The 21449-nt window shown below is 38.5% G+C and overlaps 1 protein-coding gene across 1 annotated transcript; it reads left to right on the top strand.

Moving 5' to 3' along the window:
* ARL6 (ADP ribosylation factor like GTPase 6) lies at positions 1–20338 on the top strand. Its single transcript, XM_053456923.1, has 7 exons — positions 1–150; positions 1871–1932; positions 9713–9781; positions 11213–11307; positions 14385–14514; positions 15517–15572; positions 19717–20338. Exons 1-7 carry the CDS (start codon positions 28–30, stop codon positions 19740–19742), a joined length of 561 nt encoding a protein of 186 aa, XP_053312898.1. The 5' UTR covers positions 1–27; the 3' UTR covers positions 19743–20338.
* Positions 20339–21449: the final 1111 nt, after the last annotated feature.

Genomic DNA, 21449 nt, shown 5'->3' on the forward strand with positions numbered 1-21449 from the left:
ATCAGGTTCTAACCAGGCTTGAGGACGATGGGTTTATTCGACAGGCTTGCAGGATGGCTGGGATTGAAGAAGAAGGAGGTTCATGTATTGTGTCTCGGCTTAGACAACAGCGGAAAAACCACGATCATCAACAAACTGAAACCTGCTAACGTAAGTGCGCTTAGGTTGTACACCCTTTTAGGTCATTGTCTGTTTTTTTTGTGTGAAACTGACAGTGTTTTCATCCATCTGGAAATAATGCGTAAAGTGCCTTGATTTTATGTGTTGTATATACTGATAAAGCATGTGCAGTCATCCACTGTCGCAGTATATATAACTAGCTCAGGAAAGGGTTAAACATTCCCCATCCTTACCCAAGAGCCATTGCTTTTTAGGTTTTCAGTCCATAGGCTGTTAAGCACAAGTATTCACCATTTGGAAGATGCGTCCCATTGTTTTAACGGTGTCCAATTATGGCACAATAAGAATTATTGTAAAGAGGCCCACAATGGTGTAATTGGGAGCAGTTTAAGCACTTGGTATCGCTGGATCCCACAGAGTCGCACTGATGGTTTACACTCGAAGGAGGTGGAATCTGCATAATCTTGGAATATCACTGCTTGCGCTGTGTAAACATAGAAACTGAGAGTTTGACTGCAAATAAGAACCATTCGACCCATCTAGTCTGCCCATTTTTTGCTCATGTAAGGGATTCAAGCTTCAATCAGTCCTTGGTCTGGTCTCATAGTGAGAATGGTTTTATGCTTATTCCATGCCTGTTGAAATTCTCTTACTGTATTGACCTTCACCACTTCTGCTCGGAGACCTTTCCATTTATGTACTACCTTCCCAGTAAAGTAGAACTTCCTTACATTGCCTCTAAGCCTCTGGCCCACCAGTTTTAGATTATGACCTGTTGTTTATTCTTGATTGAGAAAGAAGGAGACACATTCAGCATAGTAAATTCATTCAACATACTAGTTCTGCCACCTTTTGCCGCATATCGGCTGTCTTTAGGTATTTCGGTAATACAAGCTGTGAGCAGTCTTGATACGTGAATTTCATTACGCTGGAAGCTATGAAGGCAAAAGTTCTTCTTCGCCTTCATGTACCTTCCACCTCTGGGTCTTAACACAGGTGTAGGCGGCCGCTTCGATAATAGCTCAGGGAACCACTTGGAGACTCTCATCTCTGGAAGGGTGATGTGCTGAACCCTCCCGGGATTCCTGACATGGTAAAAACATTTTGATAGCTTTTGTCTGCCAGTTCTACGCCGCAACCCTGCCCACAGCCTGTGACAACTTTCAGACATTTCCGGATGCCAGCTTCCCATGGGAGGAGAGCATCAACAGCGTCTTGTCACTATTTTCTGCTCTGTCTTCTCAACAGTGCATTCTAATTACCTTTTTAAGTAGAGACAAGTGCGATAAACACAACCTTAATGCGAAATAAACACACAACGCATTGGTTTTAAACCCAAGATACACATTGTATAAACATATTTGCCATAAGAGGATATATTTGAAAATGTTTTTGGTGATGTGAACATGGATTTGAATTGTATTTACTTACGGATACAACAAACGGTTTCTGATAACCTTATCCAAGGTCAGTGTGCATTTACTGTTTTGTTTTGTGTACAATTTATTAGAATTTTTTGGTGGTATATACTGGTATAGCCGCAAGCCTGTTACAGTAACCACTTTTCACCTTTAACAATGTAAGAATGTATATGTGTGTGTGTATATATGTATGTACACATATACAAACACATATACATACTGATATTGGGGGGGGGATAAAACCACTTTAGATTATATTCTTCAAATAATTATGTTTTTGCAAATGTTCTATGATTCCTTTCTTTTTTATTGTATGTGTATTTGGACAGGCTCAAGCCCAGGATATAGTCCCAACTATTGGATTCAGTATAGAGAAATTCAAGACTTCAAGGTAAATGAGACTCAAGTGGCTTTTGTTAAGTTTTCCTTTTTAGCTTCACTGCGCTGCCTGGTACTACATACAAGCGTTGGGCTTTTACTGATTTAGTATTTTTTCACACGGATGGATTTCGCGGGGCCATCTCAGCCGTTCATGCAGGAGAAACCTACCAGTGCTGCACCTTGAAAATGAACAAGGACAGTGTACTGTTTTGAGCTTAAATTATTAAGGATGGTGGTAGAACAACCAGGCCTGTACCTGAGCCTTTCACTGGATACATTTGTATCTATAATGGTCTGAAGACACCAGAGCTCAGCAGCTAGAAGTCTACTCTGGGGAACGCTGTTGCTCAGATACTCGTGTTTCCTTCAGCGACGGTAAAATGCAACCATATGTTCTGGGCAGTCATCACAGTTTTACAACTTTTACAGAGATATTCATTCCACGTGAAAATATCTGTAGCAAAACATGGCCCCCAAAAAGAGCTTGTGAGTTTGTTATATAAATGCAATAATTTATATAGCACCAGCAAACTCCATACGTGTGTGTATATGATTTTACGTTGCCGTTATATATTGAGACGTTAAGCTCCGTACTGAGAAATCATGGGTATAATACACATAATTTGTGTGTATATATTATACCTAACTGGGGAAAAAAAACCCTGCACATTTAGACCATGACTATAACACAGCCTGTGTCTGAGCGCCGGGAAATGACGCTATATCCCAGAACGCAGACTAAGCATGCTGTCACTGAGTGGATGTCCATGGAGAGCTTTACTGGCGGCCATGCTGGGTCATGAGTGTGAACGCCGGTAATAATGGCATTTCCTAGCGCTCAGATGAAGGCACTGTCTCCCTCAACAAAAAAAAAAGGAAAAAATTAAATATAAATGAATTAAATAAAAATTGGGAAGAGTGCAAAAAAAAACCCCCCAGAAATATTAAAATAATATTGAATCGGCTGATTGTTCAGCTGTGTTGCTTACAGTATAAAAGAAAATGTAAGCAAGATTACAAAAGTATTTATTTTTTCTATTGCCAGTAATAAATACTATCTTTTATGTATTCCTGTTATTCTAAAAGAAGGCTGTACTTCTCATGAACAAAATGAAGCATATTTGTGCGGGTTCATCAAATATAGAAAAGGGGAATCATGCTTTAACAAACATATGGTAAAACATCACAAAATATTTTTAGATATGAAAACCCCCGGGACTGAAGTGGTTAAAATTATTTGCTGCCACAGAAATAATCGATTAGTACTTTTCCCATTTTCCCACCTGACTCGCACATTTAGTAAAGCTTTTTAGAAGCCAAATACTAATTAGTCTGTTTCCTAATGCTGGTATGAAATAATATTTTTAAATCTGCCCTTTTTCGGATTGATTAGAACTGCAGACCCGTATGAACACGGTAATTATCACACGTGACTTGGTTTGCAACAGAGCATTGCAGGCTTTTTATTACCATTAAATAAATCCCCCAGGGGCTGATTATTTGATGCTATCAAATTTGCCCACTTAGTTTTGTGCTAAAACAATGTTCAGATGAAGGAGATTAATATATTATTGTAGCAAAGCTAAAACTCTTTACGGACCAGCAGCGGTGAAACCGCTTTAGGCCTCTGGTGACTGAATTAGAAACAAACTTTTGTACAGTACAATGATGATATGGATGTCTGTGGGATTCATTATATTTATGTCGTTATCGTTTTTTTCCTGCAATTGTGATTTCCCGTTCCGCGCGAACATATATTTTGAGAACATGCTTCATTAAGGAATGTCGTCGTGTAACTATAATTTCTTACACACTAAATAGTTTCCTTTTTTATGTTTTTTTCTTTTAATTTACGTACTCTAATGTACTAATACCCCAGGAGAGCATTAGTCTTCCTATCTTGTGTTGCAAATGTACTTAACATTATAACAAGACATTTTACTGCAGCTTAAGACCCTTCGAGACATAATCTTCTAAATATTAATTTACGGCCCGTTTTAGAACAACATAAAAGATACAGTTTAGATGGCCTCTTAGAAGAATGCCGCTTGATACCAGTAGACCACTTTGGTCTTTTTAATAGCACGATAAGGCACACCTTCCCAAATGTGGTTAGATAGTAGTACGGCCATATACATAAAACTGGGGGAAATGTGTACAATGTAAAATGTGCTGTTTTCATGCACCAAGTACATTTCAAAGGCAAGTTCTAAGGGAAGGACAAATCCAAGGAACCAGGTGGAGATGCTTTCTAGATGTGAGGATGAATTTTAATGCTTACAATGGCATAGTCTCATATTCTATTTTAGATATTTTTGGCATCTTAATGTATAGAATACATGTCCTTCTTAAATCCCCCCTGCTCCATGCCTTAAGGGCACCAAATGCATTTCCAGCTCAGCAGAGCACATAGTCTTCTCGAGTTAGCTCCAGTTCTGACCTGCGTAAGATTTCCAGGGGTTCTAACAAGAACCCCTTTATGGATGCAGAGAAATCTGTGAAGGGGTGTTTTTCTGCCAGTTTTTTTGTTTTTTGTTTTTCTTCTTTAGGGCAATAAATTTAACTCTTATAGAGCATAGACTACAAATACACCTTGTAATGTAGGTTCTTAGTAGAATGCAAAATATTAGAATTCTCTAACCAAATCAAGCTTCCTTGTTTTTATGAGGAATCATGATTAACCACTGATTTATGAGGAACATTTATATTAACATTTTTGTGGAAAAATATCTCAAAATCTGAGAACAGATATATAGTATATATAGGAAAGTGTGGAAAAAATGCTGTAAAGCAATGGTTTCAAAAAGACATGTTAATAGTTTATTTATGTCATTTAACAAAATGCTAAGAGTGAACAGAAGAAAGCACTGTTCATAACTGTACACTTGTACAAAGTCAGGAATTTTGTAGGCATATTGTTAGGTGTATGATTAAACAATTATACCAAACCAGTGGTGATGAACATCAATTTAATATGTAGGTTGAAACACAATCATTAACTAAAACAGAAACAGCTGTCTTGGAGGAAAAAGCTGTGTGAGGAACAGCCAAACTCACTAACAAGGTGAAGTTGCCAAAGAAGTTTAATGTCATAAATCATACACCATGGCACGACTGAGCACAGGAACAAGACACAAGGTCATTATACAGCATAAGCAGGATCTGTCCCCGGCAGAAATTTCAACTCAGACAGGGGTTTCCGGATGTTCTGTCCAAGCTCTTTTGGAGGAGCACAAATAAATGGGCAGTGTTGTGGACCGTAGTGGCAGTGGTTGGCCAAGGAAACTTAGTTCAGTAGATAAGACACATCGTGCTTCCCTTCATAATCAGAAGATGTCCAGAAGCGCCATCGGCTCAAATTGGCAGAAAACAGTGGGACCCTGACACACCATCTACTGTCTGGAGAAGGCTGGTCAAAAGCGGTCTTCACGGAAGACTTGGCCAAAAAAGTCATACGTCTGGCATGGAAACAAAGCCAGGTGACTTAACTATTCATGAAAACACAGGAACCAGGACGCAGAAAAATGTCAGCTGGTGCTCTGGACTGATGAGGGAAAATGTGAAATATTTGGCCATGGCGGAAGGTAGTTTGCTGAAGGGCTGAAGAGAGGTACAAGAATGAGTGTTTGAGAGCAACAGTGAAGCATGGTGGAGGCTCCTTGCAAGTTTGGGGCTGCATTTCTGCAAATAGAGTTGGGGATTTGGTCAGAATAATGATCTCCTCAATGCTGGGAAGTACAGTCAGATACTTATCCATCATACACTAATGTAATGCCCCAAATGTATTCTGCATGACATGACCCAAAACATACAGCCAAAGTCACTAATAACTATCTTCGGCATTAAGAAGAACGTGGAGTCCTGGAAGGGTATGGCCCCACAGAGCCCGTATCTCAACATCATCGAGTCTGTGTGGCATTACGTGAAGGGAGAGAAGCAACTGAGGCTGCCTAAATCCACAGGTGATTTGTGGTTAGTTCTCCAAGATGCTTGAAACAATCTACCTGCCACGTTCCTTAACCCCTTGACTGCTAACGACGGCATGGTGCCGTCGCTAGCAGTCCCAGTCAGGTGCTAACGACGGCGCCATGCCGTCACTAGCACTATCTTACCTTGATGGAGGTCTGTGGACCCCCATCACCACCTACCCCGGCGATCTGCCCCTCATATTGAAGGGCATCACTGGGACCACCCGATCCGGCCGGTGACGTCGCGCGTAATGACGCGATGACGTCACCACACAACTTTACTGAAAACTGACAATTGTCAGTTAAAGAGGTATGGGGGCATGCTGCTTAGGTAATCGCCTCACCTTTCCAACGGTATAATGCTTGTGAAAAAAGAATAAACAATATTAAGTTAAAAAAATAAAAATGTAAAAAAATGATTTGGGGGTCTCTAAAGGCAGATAAATTAAGATCACAATTGCCTAGAGACCCCCAAATTAAACTATCTAAACATAAACTAGTTTAACTTTAAAAAAAAAAAAAAAAAAGTTTAAGTATTCTAGCTATATGATCACTGTGGTAGCCAATGTTACTACAGTGATCAAATAGCTATGAAAAAGTCACATTCCCTTTTTAAAAATGGCCGATACTAAATTTTAACCCCATGATCCCTTTGATCATGGGGTTAAATTTAGCCAATGGTAGAGGAAGGCAATTTTTGAAATCCTGATGAACTGCAAATATTATTAAAATCAGCCATTTAGCCTGTGCGGTTCGTGAGTAACCATCTCATCGCTGGAGCACTTGCATTTTTACTGCAAAACTTATTTTTGCTGTAAAAGTGATTTTTTTTTTCTCCCTTTACAATCATTTCTTTGGGATTGTAAGGGGAAAGAATGGTGTGTGCTTCTGTGAGTGAATGTATGGAAAGTATGGTGTGTGCTTCTGCGAGTGAATGGAGATATGAAAGGCGTGTGAATGGTCAGTAATTAGGGTTGAAGCCTTGACGTGGCATTACTGCTCACGTAAGAAGTTAAATTATGGCACAAAAAGTACATATTTGCAAAAACTACACCCCTTGGCGCATCAAATGAGGGGCTGCATGTGTTTCTAGTACAAACCTGGAGTGTGCAAGACACAAATGAACATGTCGCTATGGTTAGAAAAAACATATTTTCTAGCCAAAGCGACATATTCCATCATTATTTGTGCACTCAACTTTTGTCCTAGAAATACATGTAGCCCCTCATTTGAAGCTCCAAGGGATGTAGTTTCTTGAAATATGTACTTTATGTACCCTAATTTAACTTCCCAGATGTCTAGACCAGGGCTCGACAAATCCCAGGTGCCAGGTCGCCATGGCGACAGAGAATTTTGTCCTGGCGCCTTGGTTTTGTCAGCCTCTTACATCCAGAAAAAATTGTGGATGTAAGAGGCTGAGTCACCACACGGGGGCGCTGCTGCTGTCTGCCCAGGAGTCTGGGCAGACACCACAGCCACACAGAGCCCGCCCCCGAGCCTGAGATCACTCCCACGGAGTGAGCCTGTAGGCTGAAAACGCGGTTGCTGCAAAACCAGCAATCGCGTTTTCATCTGCCACAGGCAGCTTCATGGAAGGGGGTTGTGTGTTGATTGGGTCCCCACACAAGTGTGGTTACCTGACACAACACCCCCCTGCTGCCTGATCGCTCCATGAGAGCGACAGTGCAGCGTTAACCCCTTCAATGCCGCGATCGCGGCATTTAGGGGTTAATTCCCGTTTTGTACGGGGCTCTGCTGCTGGTGGTCTGCCTGGAAGCCCAGGCAGGCCAGCAACAGCAAAAACGAGCCCCCACAAGCCCTTTGATGATTCCTGTAGGCATGGAAGCCTACAGCAGTCATCAGAGAGACTCCCCCCTGCGATGGCTGCTCTATAGACCAGCAATTTGAGTCCCAGCTGCCAGAGGCAGCTTCAGGGACAGGGGAGAGGGTTCTTTGGTCTCCCCGTGAGTGTGGAGAGCAGCCCCAACACCCCCCTGCTGCCTGATCGCTCCCTGTGCAGCGTTAACCCCTTCAATGCCACAATTGTGTATGACACATTCGTGGCATTGCAGGGGTTAACATTTGTCCCCACAAGCTTGTGGGGACTAAATATCAGTCAATGCTGTGCTCCAATGGAACATCAGCATTGAAAGGGTTAAAAAAAATAAAAAAAAAAAAAAAAAAACACACTGACCTGAAAGTCCAGGGTGCTTCCAGGTCAAATGCTGTGAGTTTAGTAAGTGGGATGATGATGATCAGATCACTCCTGACCAACTGTTAGTTTAAAAAAATCCTGGCTCCTAACTTTTTTACCTGGCGCCTGGATTCACAACAAATTTGTCAAGCCCTGGTCTAGACCACTTTAACTTCAGATATGGCAGATTTGGAGAATCTTGTTAAAAAATTGTCTTAAAACATTTAGGGGTGATGCCTGCATTTAGACAGCTCTAGACAGCTGGAAAGTTAAATTATGGTACATAAAGTATATATTTTCAGAAACTACACCCCTTGGCGCATCAAATGAGGGGCTGCATGTATTCGTAGCACAAAACTGGAGTGCGCAAGACTTATTTGTTGTGCACGTCAGATTTGTGATACAAATACAACTAAGACCTCATTTGCTGCAGCTGGGGGTGTAGTTTCTAAAAATATATAGTTTTGTTGGCATATTTTAACATCCCGGGCAGCTAGAGCTGTTTAATTGACGGCAGCCATGCATTAAATTTAAAGATGTCTTTTGTGATAGTCTAATAAATTTAACTTTTAGCTATAAAATATTACAAAAACACAGTCTACTGTTCTCAATTTCTGTTTATTTTAGACCGGTTACCTACTACAAATATTTAGCAACACAGCTTTTGATATTAGAGTTTAGAAAAATAACATTATGAACTAGTTTTTATTGAGTCGGAAGTGAAAAATTATACTTTTTTCCCCATTTTTGGCTTTATTTTGCAAACCTAATGAGACATACACATATAGAATTGGTATATTTGGAATCTGCTGGGTGTGCTGAAAAAAACAATATATGGTTTGTATAGTGTATTCCCAAGAAATTTACTTCTAAACGCGTTTAAACGTGAGATGCACCAAAATGCCGAAAACCAGCTTAGCACCAGGGTGGGAAATGGCTTAGCAGCCAAGGGGTTAAACTGTGTGCTAGTATACCTAAAAGAATTAATGCCGTTTTATAGGAAAAGGGGTGGTCTCTGTTTTCCTTCTTCCGGTTTTCTTCTGTTCACTCACTTTTTTTTATTTTAATAAAAAAAATAAAACTATTAACGTGTCTATTTTTGAGAGCATTCTTTACTTAGCTTACTTTATGGATGGAATCAGCCCATAGCAGTGGATTAAAGGATCTTGCCATATGACAGACCATAAAGTAACTAACCACATAATATCTATGCACAGCTAAGCAAAACCCTGGTAAATGTATTGGTCATTAGAAAAGAACAAAAGTAGCACAGTGGCCCATTAAATATCTGAAAACGATTCTTGAGGCTATCCGTGGTCACTTGAAGAGAAATAACTTCTCTTTTTGATTGATCTGCTTAGCTTCTTTCTGTAAATACTGAAAAGAAATCATGAAATCCTGCTGTGGACAACAGAGCTTAGGCTTCTCATAAGTAGAGCTTGAAGATGATGAATTACCAACATATTAGAGAATGCGTGGGTGTTCTTCCTTTAACAAAGACATTTTCTTCCTCTTGTGAAATGTTATCATATATATTAAAATAAACAGGTGAAGACAGGATTACTGTATTCTTATCTCGTAGTATGAATATTACATTACATTTTAAGTTTTTTTTTCTTTTCTTTCAGCCTGTCATTTACAGTTTTTGATATGTCCGGCCAGGGCAGATACAGGAATCTCTGGGAACACTATTACAAGTAAGTCGCGACATAAAATTGCTCTCTTGTTATTTTACTTTTTGCAAAAAGGGTGGTCTGTAGCATCTGTAGAATGTCTGCTTGTTAACATTCATGGTGTTGGTGTTGCTGTTGCAGATGAATGGGGGGATGCATAGGGGGGGCTCACAGAGACGTTTAATGTGTATCCTTCATCTACTGCCCCTTTAACCTAGAATGAGGTTCTGACTCTTTTCTTGGGCAATGATGGGCAACATGCAACTGTTTTTAAGCTATTTTTAAAAAATACCTTACATATTATTCTCAATAAGGGAGGACTACTGTCTCTGGTTACTGTTGATCTTCAATGTGAATCACCAGCTTTCTTAAATATTTATATTAAAGGAAGTGCTTCTTTCATTCAGACTTTGGTAGACTAATCTTATGCTAAGGTCTAGATGCCCTCTTTAATAGATTTGTTCATATGGCATTTAGTCACACCTTTGCTGGATATTTTTTAAGGCTGGTTGCTGTTGTATCAGTATACCCTGTTATCTCCCCTCAACTTGAGTTTAGTCTGTGGTGGGGCAGCTTGGTACATTGGACCTCTGCTGAAACTCTGTGAGCTTCAAGAGCCTGCGTATGGTGGAATTATTGTATTGAGAGAAATTGATTAATTTTTAGTTGTTTGCACATTATTTGGTCGATTGCATTTGCAGTCTAGTGATGTGAAGCTGTGTACTTTCCAGCACGTTCACCGATGCTCTACCAGGATCAGGCTCGGGAAAGCTCTGCTTATGTTTGTTTTTGAACTCTCGGATTTATCTGATCTAAATGTCAAAATCAACTACTTGTGGATTTATCAAAATGATCTGCAGCTATCAGACATATTTATAAGTGCCTGAAAAGGCCGTGTTTCACTTGAACTGTTTATTTCTGTGATGGGGAAATGTCTCGTGAATCATAAAGCTGTCTCGCTGAGTTTGTCATGCCTTTATTAAAGACTCAATGAATGGCTCAGCTTCTATTGTCATCTTTGTAAATATGTAGACATAGAAAATGATCTGGAAGTAAATTTATTTTTTTATCTTGGACTAACATTCAAAGGTTTCATTTGTTTTTGTCAATTAGAAATATAGAAATAAATAATGCACATATGATTCCCAAACATTGGGTGCCAGCGGTAAGTTTTTTTAGGAACTATTGCCCCAATTTGTGTCTACTTATATATAGTTTTATGGAAGAAATCTTGGATTTGTAGTTCAATTACAGCCAGGGAGTCGGATCGTGCCTATATCAGGTTGGGTTGAGGGACACAAAAAAATGTTCAGGGCGTGAATGTAATAATAAAATGATCATCTTCGACCTGACAGAAAGAGTTACTCTTAAAGGTAAGTCTGTTAAAAGATGAGAAGTATTTGCGCTGAACCTTTTTCCATTTACTATAAATCTTCCTTTCTCTTCACACTGCAGGGAATGCCAGGCTATTATTTTTGTTATTGACAGCAGTGACAAGCTCCGAATGGTTGTGGCCAAAGAGGAACTGGAGACTCTTTTAAATCACGCAGGTAGGATTGCTGTCTCACGCTCCCCTCTCCTCATCAGACATTTTTTTTTTAAAGAAATCCTCATTTCTGTCAGCAAGACTACTGCGCCTGACGGATGTTACTGAAGAGCACTGGCTCAAATGATATATGTCAGCAGTTCAAATACCTAACGTCTATCCTGACTGATTGTAATCTGGGCCTTTTAAATTGTGACTGCTATACATCAGCTGTCCAGCTCTGCACTGATCTAAAGAAATCCCAGATGCACCTTAGTGACTACGGACCCAGCAAAGCAAAGCGTTTATTGCTGTTAGATCGCAGATGAAGCTCTATGGCCCCTCCTAAGCTTTGTTGCTTCGTTGTTGCTGAGAATGACTCTTATCCTCTGAAAGATTTGCATTTACTTCACAGAAAATGTGTTATATTACTTTGGTGTTTGGCAGGGGTTAACAGAAAAGAACAAGAGTTGGGAATGATAGAAGGTGGGGGAAGAATAAAAAAAAGAGATGACAAGAAAGAGAAGGATAGAGAGAGAAGAATAAACTAAGGATAAGCTAAGGAGAAGAAAGAGAGAGGGTAGAAAAAGAAGAAAGAACAAGAACATTATGACACGCCAGTTCTTAAATATAATTTGTCAGCGCAATAATTACCCCTAGTAATCAAAATTATTGTACACTATGAAACAGAACTTACCAAGATGGCCATAGTTTGAATCACACTGAATATACACAAACCAAGGTATTTCTTGTTTACTCCAAGCATATGTTTGAAACTATTTTGGTTTCCGAGCAGAATGATGAAAATGCAGTGCTTGCTGCGGCTGACAATGTACTCGCAGTGTATTAGAAGTATTTTACACGTATTCCAGGTTCCAGGGAAGTGAAGGGCCGGGGGGGGGGTTCTCTCTAGATTCTGTTTCTTAATCATCCTAGCAGCAAAAGCATGCTGTGGAATTAGCTATGTGGAAGCAAGCAGGGCAGAATATTTTTCCTGTGTTGTAGATAATCATTACTTGAGATGTTCCTGTCTATCAAACACCATTATTTTCTAAAGTGCCGCGTCAGGCCGGCTTCTATTATACACTCTCAGTTTGGTTTTTACGTTCATTCCACCTGAAAAAAATCCGCTCTAGGCCAGTCTTTTAATGGTCATTGGTGGATGAAAACTTTGAACATCAAGTAAATTGTTTCTGTCAGTTTCTTTGATGCATAAGCATTTTCTTCTCCTAGTACCCACTAGTTTTCTGGCATTATAATAAGAGCCTTCTTGTTTTGCTTCTTAAAAATTAATTTTATTTAATGGCCAGTATCCATTCTCAAGTGTAGCATCAATTGCCTTTATACTGATTGTTTCAGAATCTATTTTGAAACATTTGCCTTTTACATAGCTTCTCTATCTCATGTCGTGTGCAGAGGGGAGAGGGGCTGCCAGATCTTGTATTGCATGTGAGGAGTAGACGAGCCGGGTGCTATGTATAGAGAGGAGAGGGGCTACCAGATGGTATTGTGTGCTGGGAGGACAAGGGTTGAAGTATGTGGTGTTAGTGGCTTGAGGGGCTGCTGGATAGTGTTCTGCGCACAGGATGGGATTAGAAGCAAAAAAGTAGAATGTGAATGGGGGTTCTGTTAATAAATATGACTTACATGATATGAAAATCCCCAAGCTAGGAGCCCCATTCCTTCAGGCCCCACAGACACTCTTAAATGTTGTTTCACATAGAAAAAAAGTCACATAGGAAAATAGGTTTCATAGGAAATATAGTTTCCTGATGTAAAACATGGATAGTGTTGGAAATATCTCAAAAAACTACTCTGGAGTGAAGCCACCGCTCGGTGGAGTCAATAGAAACATCAAAGTGTGTCTTTGAAGGGCATTCTGCTTCCTACTAGTATTGTCCTGTGCAGGGCAGCGATGATCGCCGTGCTTGGCATTTCCTTCTTAACATAACTTTGGGAGCGTTCGTGTCCTGCAATTAACTTTTCACAGCTGGGGATGGTAAGGATGTAAACACACACCCCTTGGAAGTGTATGCCCTGAATAACACGCAGCAGTTTTAGTAATTAAGCCAGCATCTCACCACTGTTACAAGTGTAATGTTTTCCTAACCCATACCGTGCGTTTGGCTATAAACAGCGGTTCCTTTTATTAATGTAGGTGCCGAAAGCATCCAAGGTATGTGTACAATTGATACTAGAGGTGAAAATGTCATTTGGTTACCACATTGCCCCGTTCTCTACGTAACAGTTTGTGCGTATTACTGTTTTCAGCTTCTGTGATACAGCACTATCTGTGGGGGAACATATTTTTATGGTGTCTATGGCACCCGTTAAACGTTGTGATCGTAGAACAAATGTCAAGGGTTTATAAATACAAACTATTAAATGTTTGAGTTCATGTTGGCAAGTGTTATCTATTGGGAAGCGTTTGAAGCACAAAAGCCATTGAAGATAATTAGGATTATTTTAAGCATAATAATGAAGAGGTATAATATATATATATATATATATATGTAAAAGGGTGAAGCCGTATTAGTCCAGTAGACACGATGTCAAAAAACAGAGTATTGCAGAGTATGCGGTGATACCTTTTTTATTGGACTAACATAATATTAAAAAGACAAGCTTTCGAGAGTTATCCTCCCTTCATCAGGTCTGCTTCTGCAATACTCTGTTTTTTGACATCGTATATATATATATATATATATATATATATATATATATATATATATGTATATATGTATGTATATAGATAGGGAGAGAAACAAATGAGAAAAGAAGGGGAAAAAAAAGACAAAAATGAGATATCCCTTTATCCCTTTTCAGTGCCTTGATCAATAATAAAAATGTATAAACATCTACTCTGTGTGTGTTAATGTTTTATTACAGGAATAATAAATATATTGCTGTACTGTTAGTACGTTTTAGCTGTTTTAGGCGTGGATAAAGCAATTTCTGTAACCCAGTTCACATTTATATGATCGGCAAATATAGTGGTTCTCATGGAAATGTGAAGATCAAGCCAAAATCACTTAAAATGTGCTACACAAAAATGTTTCCTATATCGTGTTCAACTAGATCTTTTTTGTCTCCGTTCCCTAGATGTTAAACACAAACGGATACCAATTTTGTTTTTCGCTAACAAGATGGATCTCAGAGACTCCTTATCATCCGTAAAAGTCTCTCAGATGCTCTGCTTAGAAAGCATAAAAGACAAGCCATGGCACATTTGGTAAGCTTTCCATTACTTTGAAGTGTCTGTAAGAACGCAGCAAGGTCATTTTTACATCTGCTACAAGTGCCGGTAAACCCAAGGCAGTTGTCCCAGCGTCGTGCGATGCTGGAACGACAAAAAAAATATTATTTTGACAAATACCCCATTTTAGTTCTCGCTCGTCATTACCGAGCTGTGTCTCTCTGAAACTGAACACCTCGCTCCAGCTGAGATATGAAAGAACAAAGCCAAGGGGATTACCTTCAGAAGATGTTCCCTTTAGCCGGAGATAGAAGAGTTTTACAGTACAATGCATACAAGTTGCAGAATGTTCCAGATCATCCCTATAAGCCTGCGCAACAGGTGCCTTTTTATTTCTCTCGTGGACAGTAAATGCTGCGTCTCAGTGAGAGCCCTGCGATTATTATGCATTGGAAGCTTCAGTACTTTTAGATGCACCAAAAAAGTTAGTTATCTGCTAGGATCCAGTAAATTTTCTAAGAAAATGTATCTTTCTGGTTATAGGAGATACTCGCTTTCAGGCACCATATTCAAAAATTTTAAGGACCCTATAATCCCAAATTTGTGCCACGCCAACTATATGTCATGACTTTTCTTCTTAAATAAAGCCCCTAAAGCACAGGCATAGCATGAATGCACTGAGACCCGCTGGTATTATCCGACCGATGCCGTGAAAGTAAACGTTCAGCCTTTTTAACTGAAATCCAGCGAATTATATTGAAAGATCACACATTGCGTCACAGATCCACAGGAAATGGGCATGATTGCCTCTTTAACAAAATAGCCTTTTTCCCCACTAAAAAAAGTGTATAAAGCCTAAAAGTTTCCTTGAAGTCTGTTAACACTTACATGTCTGTTTTTGATATGGTACAGGTGGAAAAACATCCAAAGAGCTACTGGAGCCTTAATAATGTTAAATATTTTTTATAACTTTGCATCTTTTTACTTTAAATAAATGCGCACTTGAATTGTTATTTTAACAAATACTGTCTCTTGTAGCGCAAGTGATGGCCTTAAGGGAGAGGGCCTTCAAGAAGGCGTGGATTGGCTTCAAGGTATGTTCTGAGTTACACCAATTTTATGTCTTTTTGTTTGTTTTTTATAGTACTTCATTGCCGTCTTTCTTTTATTCAGTTTTTTTTTTCATTTTTCTTTGTTTTTCATTTTTATTGTTTTCACTTTTTTTGCTTTCAGACCAAATCACGCAGTAAGTACATCTGCATCTTGTTTAACCTACACCTAGTATGATTAGTTTCTGTCAATGCCTACCACCATTTTGAAGCAGTAAATTATATTAAACACATAATGTTATATGGAAGCTGGCCAGTATTTGTGTTTAAATGTAGTAGTATAATTCTCAGTGAACCAATGAAATTTAATTTCATGCAACTACATCACACTTACCAATTGTTTTAATTTAATTCAAGAAAAACCTAATACGCTAATACAGCTCCCACATTCGTCTATGGCACTGTCTCTCTCATGTTCTCTATACCTTGTTTCTTCCTACACCACATCCCCTCTATATTGTAAGCAGGGCCATCTTTACCTAATCTATGGGTTTGTCTTAGTCTGTCTATTCTAGCTATATATATATATATATATATATATATATATATATGTAAATTGTTAGCGCTATATATAAAAGATAGTACTAATAGAATAGTGTTTTACATCTGCATTTCTGTAATACACAGAACGACCACCAGATGTCACTATTAACTTACTTTTTTTAAATATGGATAATATGTGCAAAATATCAAACACTCATTTATTCTTCAGCTGCGTGTATATTAATTACCAGGTCTTAAGACCATTAACATCATACAGTATTAGATTTTCCACTCTTTTTTTCTAGCATATTATTATTGTAATCCATTATTGAAAATGCACATTTACCATATTTTGACTGGAATCCTCAGGATTTTTTCCATTGAAGGAAGCCAACATTAAAGCAATTACTATTTCCATTTTTCAACTTTGAATTCCTCCTCTTCATTTATTTCCCATCAGTTCAATCATTTCATTTCCTCCTCTATTTACTTATGTTATTTGACTGTTAATGCAGTATTCCTTCATTTTGAGCCCACTTTACTCCCCAGTCTCCTTCCAGGTATGAGCAATCCCATTTCCTACAAATGCAAAAAAAAAATGAAATAAAATGGAAAATCCAAAATACTTAAACTGAATAAAAGGGTACTTATGTTACGGCCCCTATGATATGAGTATCAGACATATCGCACTGGCTTAATTGGGTATATTTTTTGTAAACAGATATACAATGTCCATTATAATTTAGCTGCTTAATCTAATTAATGCTATTGGCATGGTTAGGGTGACTAAATGAGCTGTTTCAGCAGAAATGTGCAACATGGCTGATTTGTTTGGCAGTCCTGTTTATGAGTTAGCCATCTGGATTAGGTAATATCGAGAATTTCCCAAAATGACAATGCGGGCGGGATATTTTTGTTGCCTGTTTATGCCCTAGTTTAGGGTTTGGAGTAAAATGTAATTGGATCGGGACCTGTTTAATGGCTGGCAAATTGTACAGCATCAAAGATGGATTTTCCTAGAACCTAAAAATCAAATAGCCCCTTAAACCATTTTGCTGCAACTTGAACGTTAAATACTGAGTTTTAATTAACAGACTCCCGTTCTCACAGGTATGTTAGTCCTGTTAAGAATTCATTGAGCTCTCTGGCCCTCACATGATAATGCACGCCAAGCAACTCTGACATTCACATACAAGTTATTTACAAGTACCTGTGACATACATTTTTGTGGGTATCCTGCAAGCACAGTTGTGTTGAATAAAAATGTGTATGTCCTCCTGTGAAACACATAAAATTTAGTAATAAAAGCGGTAGCTGTGCAATATAATTTGGCAAACAAAATCTAAAATAAAAAAACACTTATTAACCAAGAGGGAGAACACAATTCCCACCCTTCCCCAACAAGTATGGGGAGGGGGGTATAATAAAAAATAAGCCTGGAGCAATGTTCCTTCTAATTTTTCTTAGGTGGTGTACGCAGAAAATTTCTCTTGTGCAAAAATTTTCCCAGAGCCAAAATGTTGTGCGTACAATATGCTTCTGCAAATGTTAAATTTAAATTGTTCTATATTTTTGATATAGCTCGCTCATGGTTAATAACACTACATTATAGTGTGAAAATGTAGTACTAGTTACACAACAGTATTACTTGCTGTAATGTTTTTTTAAAGGTGAAATTCTCACTGCATAAGTAAATTATGAGCGAATCACGAGCGGAGGCTCCAGGCCGCATAAAGGATAAAAAAAAATTGGAAAAAACTGTTGTCCGCAGGGGTATACCTAGAGTATTTGGCACCTGGGGCGGATCCTGTATGTGGGACCCCCACACACACACTTTAAAACTGCATAGCTTCTATCATTAGGCAAACATTGACAGGGGTACAGCATAACTGTTATCATTATTTACTAAGGTGGACATTGACGGTGGTACAACATAACGCCTATCACTATATACTGAGGCAGACATTGACGGTGTTACAGCATAACTGCTATCATTATATACTGAGGCAAACATTAACGGTGGTACAGCATAACTGCTATCATTATATACTGAGGCAAACACTGACAGTGGTACAGCAGAACATCTATCGCTATATACAGAGGCACACATTGACCGTGGTACAACATAACACCTATCACTATACATTGAGCCAGACATTGACAATAATGCAGCATAACCCCAATCACTAAATTCTAAGCCAAACATTGATGTGGTGTAGGCCTACCACTTTAGTGTCTGGCCTAGTATCTATCTATCTATCTATCTATATATATAATAAATATACCGAAGTGAAAATTCTGGACCTGAAAAGTTAGCATTCACTTGATTGAAACCGAAAATGACCCCCCCCCACACCCTGAAAAACAAAAAAAAAACACTTTTATTAAAAGTAACACACCAAAATTAGACAAAAAAAATCAATAACTATATGATTAACAGCAATTATATATATATAGATATAGATATATATGATTAACCGCAATCACACTCCTATCATGCCCAGGTTCTAGCATGTACTGGTTGCTTGGGCATGATAGGAGTGGGATTGCTGTTAGCAATCATATATATATATATATATATATATATATATATATATATATATATATATATATATATATATATATATATATATATTAATATTGTTATCGAATTGTTCTGTCCAATTTTGGTGTTACTTACTTTTAATAAAGCCGTGGTTAACACACCAAAATTGAACAAAAAAATATATAATTGCTAACAGCAATCCTATCATGCTCAGGCAGCCAGTACATGCTGGAACCTGAGCATGATAGGAATATGATTACAGCCTCCCTATGTCATGCTATCCCCCACACACACTTACACATCCATGCTATCACACACACACACACACACACTCATTCACAAACATTCAGTTTAAACTACAGCATAACACCCATCACTCTCACACACTTACTAATGTTTTCCTACCTCCCCCTCTTCGTTCTTCCTCTTCTGTGTGCTCTCCTTCCTTTGCAGTGGAGGCGGTGGGCGTGGCTTCAGTGCTGTGCGCCAGGATATGACAACAAATCCCGACGCACAGCATCAGTTGCCGCACGCATTGAAAGGGAGCAGGATCAGAGGTCTGCATTAACAGACCTCCAGCTCCCTTGATTTTTTTTAAAGACGGTTAGAGGGAGATCCTTGATCTCCCCAACCGAGCTTGCTCCTCTAGCGGCGGACCGCCCCCCCCCCCCGTTCGGTACGCTACTGGTTGTGTGCACAATTTTTGTTCGTGTGCGCTCCCTCTGGAAGCTATGTGTGCGCGCACAAGCGCACAGCTTAGAGGGAACACTGGCCTGGAGGGGGTTAAAGTTTTGTAAAATAGTCCGTAGGAAGCATGGACCCTATACTGTGCCAGTACCCACTGGGTTAAGGGGATTTCAAAATAATTAATCCTAATACCCCTGCCAGGAGGGTGGGTAGTAGATGTTTTGGACTTTTATTGAAGCCTACACTTAAAGTATATATGTTTCCATACATACAATAGACAGAAGTCTAAAAGGCATGTTATTTTTAGAATGATATATATATATTTTTAGAATGATATATAGATATGTGTGTAAAGATGCTTTTACTTTTTTTTAGTAAATGTCTTGACTAATTCTGTTTTATTTTCTCCAACAGATCAAATCCAAGCAATGAAGACCTAACAAGATAGTAGCAAATTGAACACCACCATAATCCCTAAACTAGGACCAAAATAAGTGCTAATTAGTTTACAGTCAGAATCCCAATAGTTTACCAGGCTAAATGAGTGTCATTCAGATTTATTTAGAGCCTCAGGTACCATTTTGTACATATATATAAATAGAGAAGGCTATGACCTATCTATAAGTGTTTATTTTCTCTATCTAACGTGTTTTGTTAGATCTGCAAATTAAAATTTAAAAGTGTAAATAATTAAATATGCATTTTAATTTATTAAATTATTCACTTTTCATTTTTATTACAAAATGTGCCCATAAAAAAGATTTTATATTTTAGATCTGCAAAGCTTCAATAACTGGGTGCTGAATGGCTGATTAGTAGGAAATATTGTGTTAATTTTAAACAGTAGTTCATTTTTATAGCATCTTCCATGTGTTTCTGTCAATAAGATGATAAAACCTGATTGCTTCCACTTGTTTTTATGTGTCATTTTAATTATTTTGCCATCACATTTTGTTTATATCCTGGGAAAGTTTAATACATTTTACTGTTGCCTATTTAAAGGTCTGTTCCATTATATTATCATGCACTACTATGGCATACATCTTAAATGTATATCTTTTTATAAAATAATTTACCATTTTCTGCATTTTCTTGTTGAAAACTGTCTGGCAGGGCCTCTTAATTCTATGTCTATGTCTATATATTTTATATCTGCTCTCCTCAGCCTGTCCACGTCTGACATTACAGAAGATAACCTTTAATGTCTTAATGGGACCTCACACCTATCACTCAAAACGCCTCATTCCTTCACACCTATTGCGCAAAACACCTCACCTCTATTACACATCATAACTCTCTGGCCATCACTATGTATTAGGGTTTGCATGAGCTTGAAATGGTAGGTTGGTGGACTGCTGTGATGTAATACATAGGGAAGGAGTTTGGAGGAATTACAGGACTCTGTATCTAGGCAGCAGTAGTATTTCGATAAACTTTTAAACAAGTTTTTATTTGGGTTACAGTGGGCACACAGGGGTTGTGCTGATGTTACTTCCATTGCAGTGTGGAACCCGGTAGTGAGTAAAGCTGCAGAGGAAAGGCACTTGGCACCCCTTCTCTGTGAGTGTGCACGGTCTACCGCTACAGTTACAATGGACCAGGCCAGGTCTAGCAGGACAGAAATTTCACAATTTCTGCAGGAATACCCGAGTTGGGCTTGCATTCTATAGTTAAATCAATACAATTTCTTAAAAAAAGAATTAAGAGGTTTTTTTTTTTATTATTCCTGGAGAATGCATGCTTCCAGGATTCAATTAAAACTTTTGCATACAATCTGTCTGTAGTATTTGTATTCCAGAAAGAACATTGAATGGTACTAATAGAAGACAGACAGTGATTTAGTCTGTATTTGGCTGCTCATATGTTTATACGGTATTTTTTATTCCTTTCTGTCTCTGCTGCCCCGAAATTAACTTCCTAGTAATGTGTTTCTCAGATACCTACCATATGAAGGAGGCTATATACCCTAGTTTGGTCTAGAACTTTTTTTTTTTTGCAAACACTTAAAATTAAAAGAGAACATTGTTTATTGCCATCCAAAAAAACAGAGCACAAGGGCACCGTTTTGGGTATCAGCGTTGGACAAATATAGGTCTTGGGATGTAGGAATCCAATTTTATAATCTGGTTACATTTTTTGTGGGACCT

Source organism: Spea bombifrons, chromosome 2 (genome assembly GCF_027358695.1).
Source record: "Spea bombifrons isolate aSpeBom1 chromosome 2, aSpeBom1.2.pri, whole genome shotgun sequence".
NCBI lineage: Eukaryota > Metazoa > Chordata > Amphibia > Anura > Pelobatidae > Spea > Spea bombifrons.

Coding starts and splice junctions, on each gene's coding strand:
- ARL6 (XM_053456923.1), top strand. CDS start 28: ATGGGTTTATTCGACAGGCTTGCAGGATGGCTGGGATTGAAGAAGAAG. Junction 151..1,870: donor ACAAACTGAAACCTGCTAAC/GTAAGTGCGCTT, acceptor GTATTTGGACAG/GCTCAAGCCCAGGATATAGT. Junction 9,782..11,212: donor CTCTGGGAACACTATTACAA/GTAAGTCGCGAC, acceptor TTCACACTGCAG/GGAATGCCAGGCTATTATTT.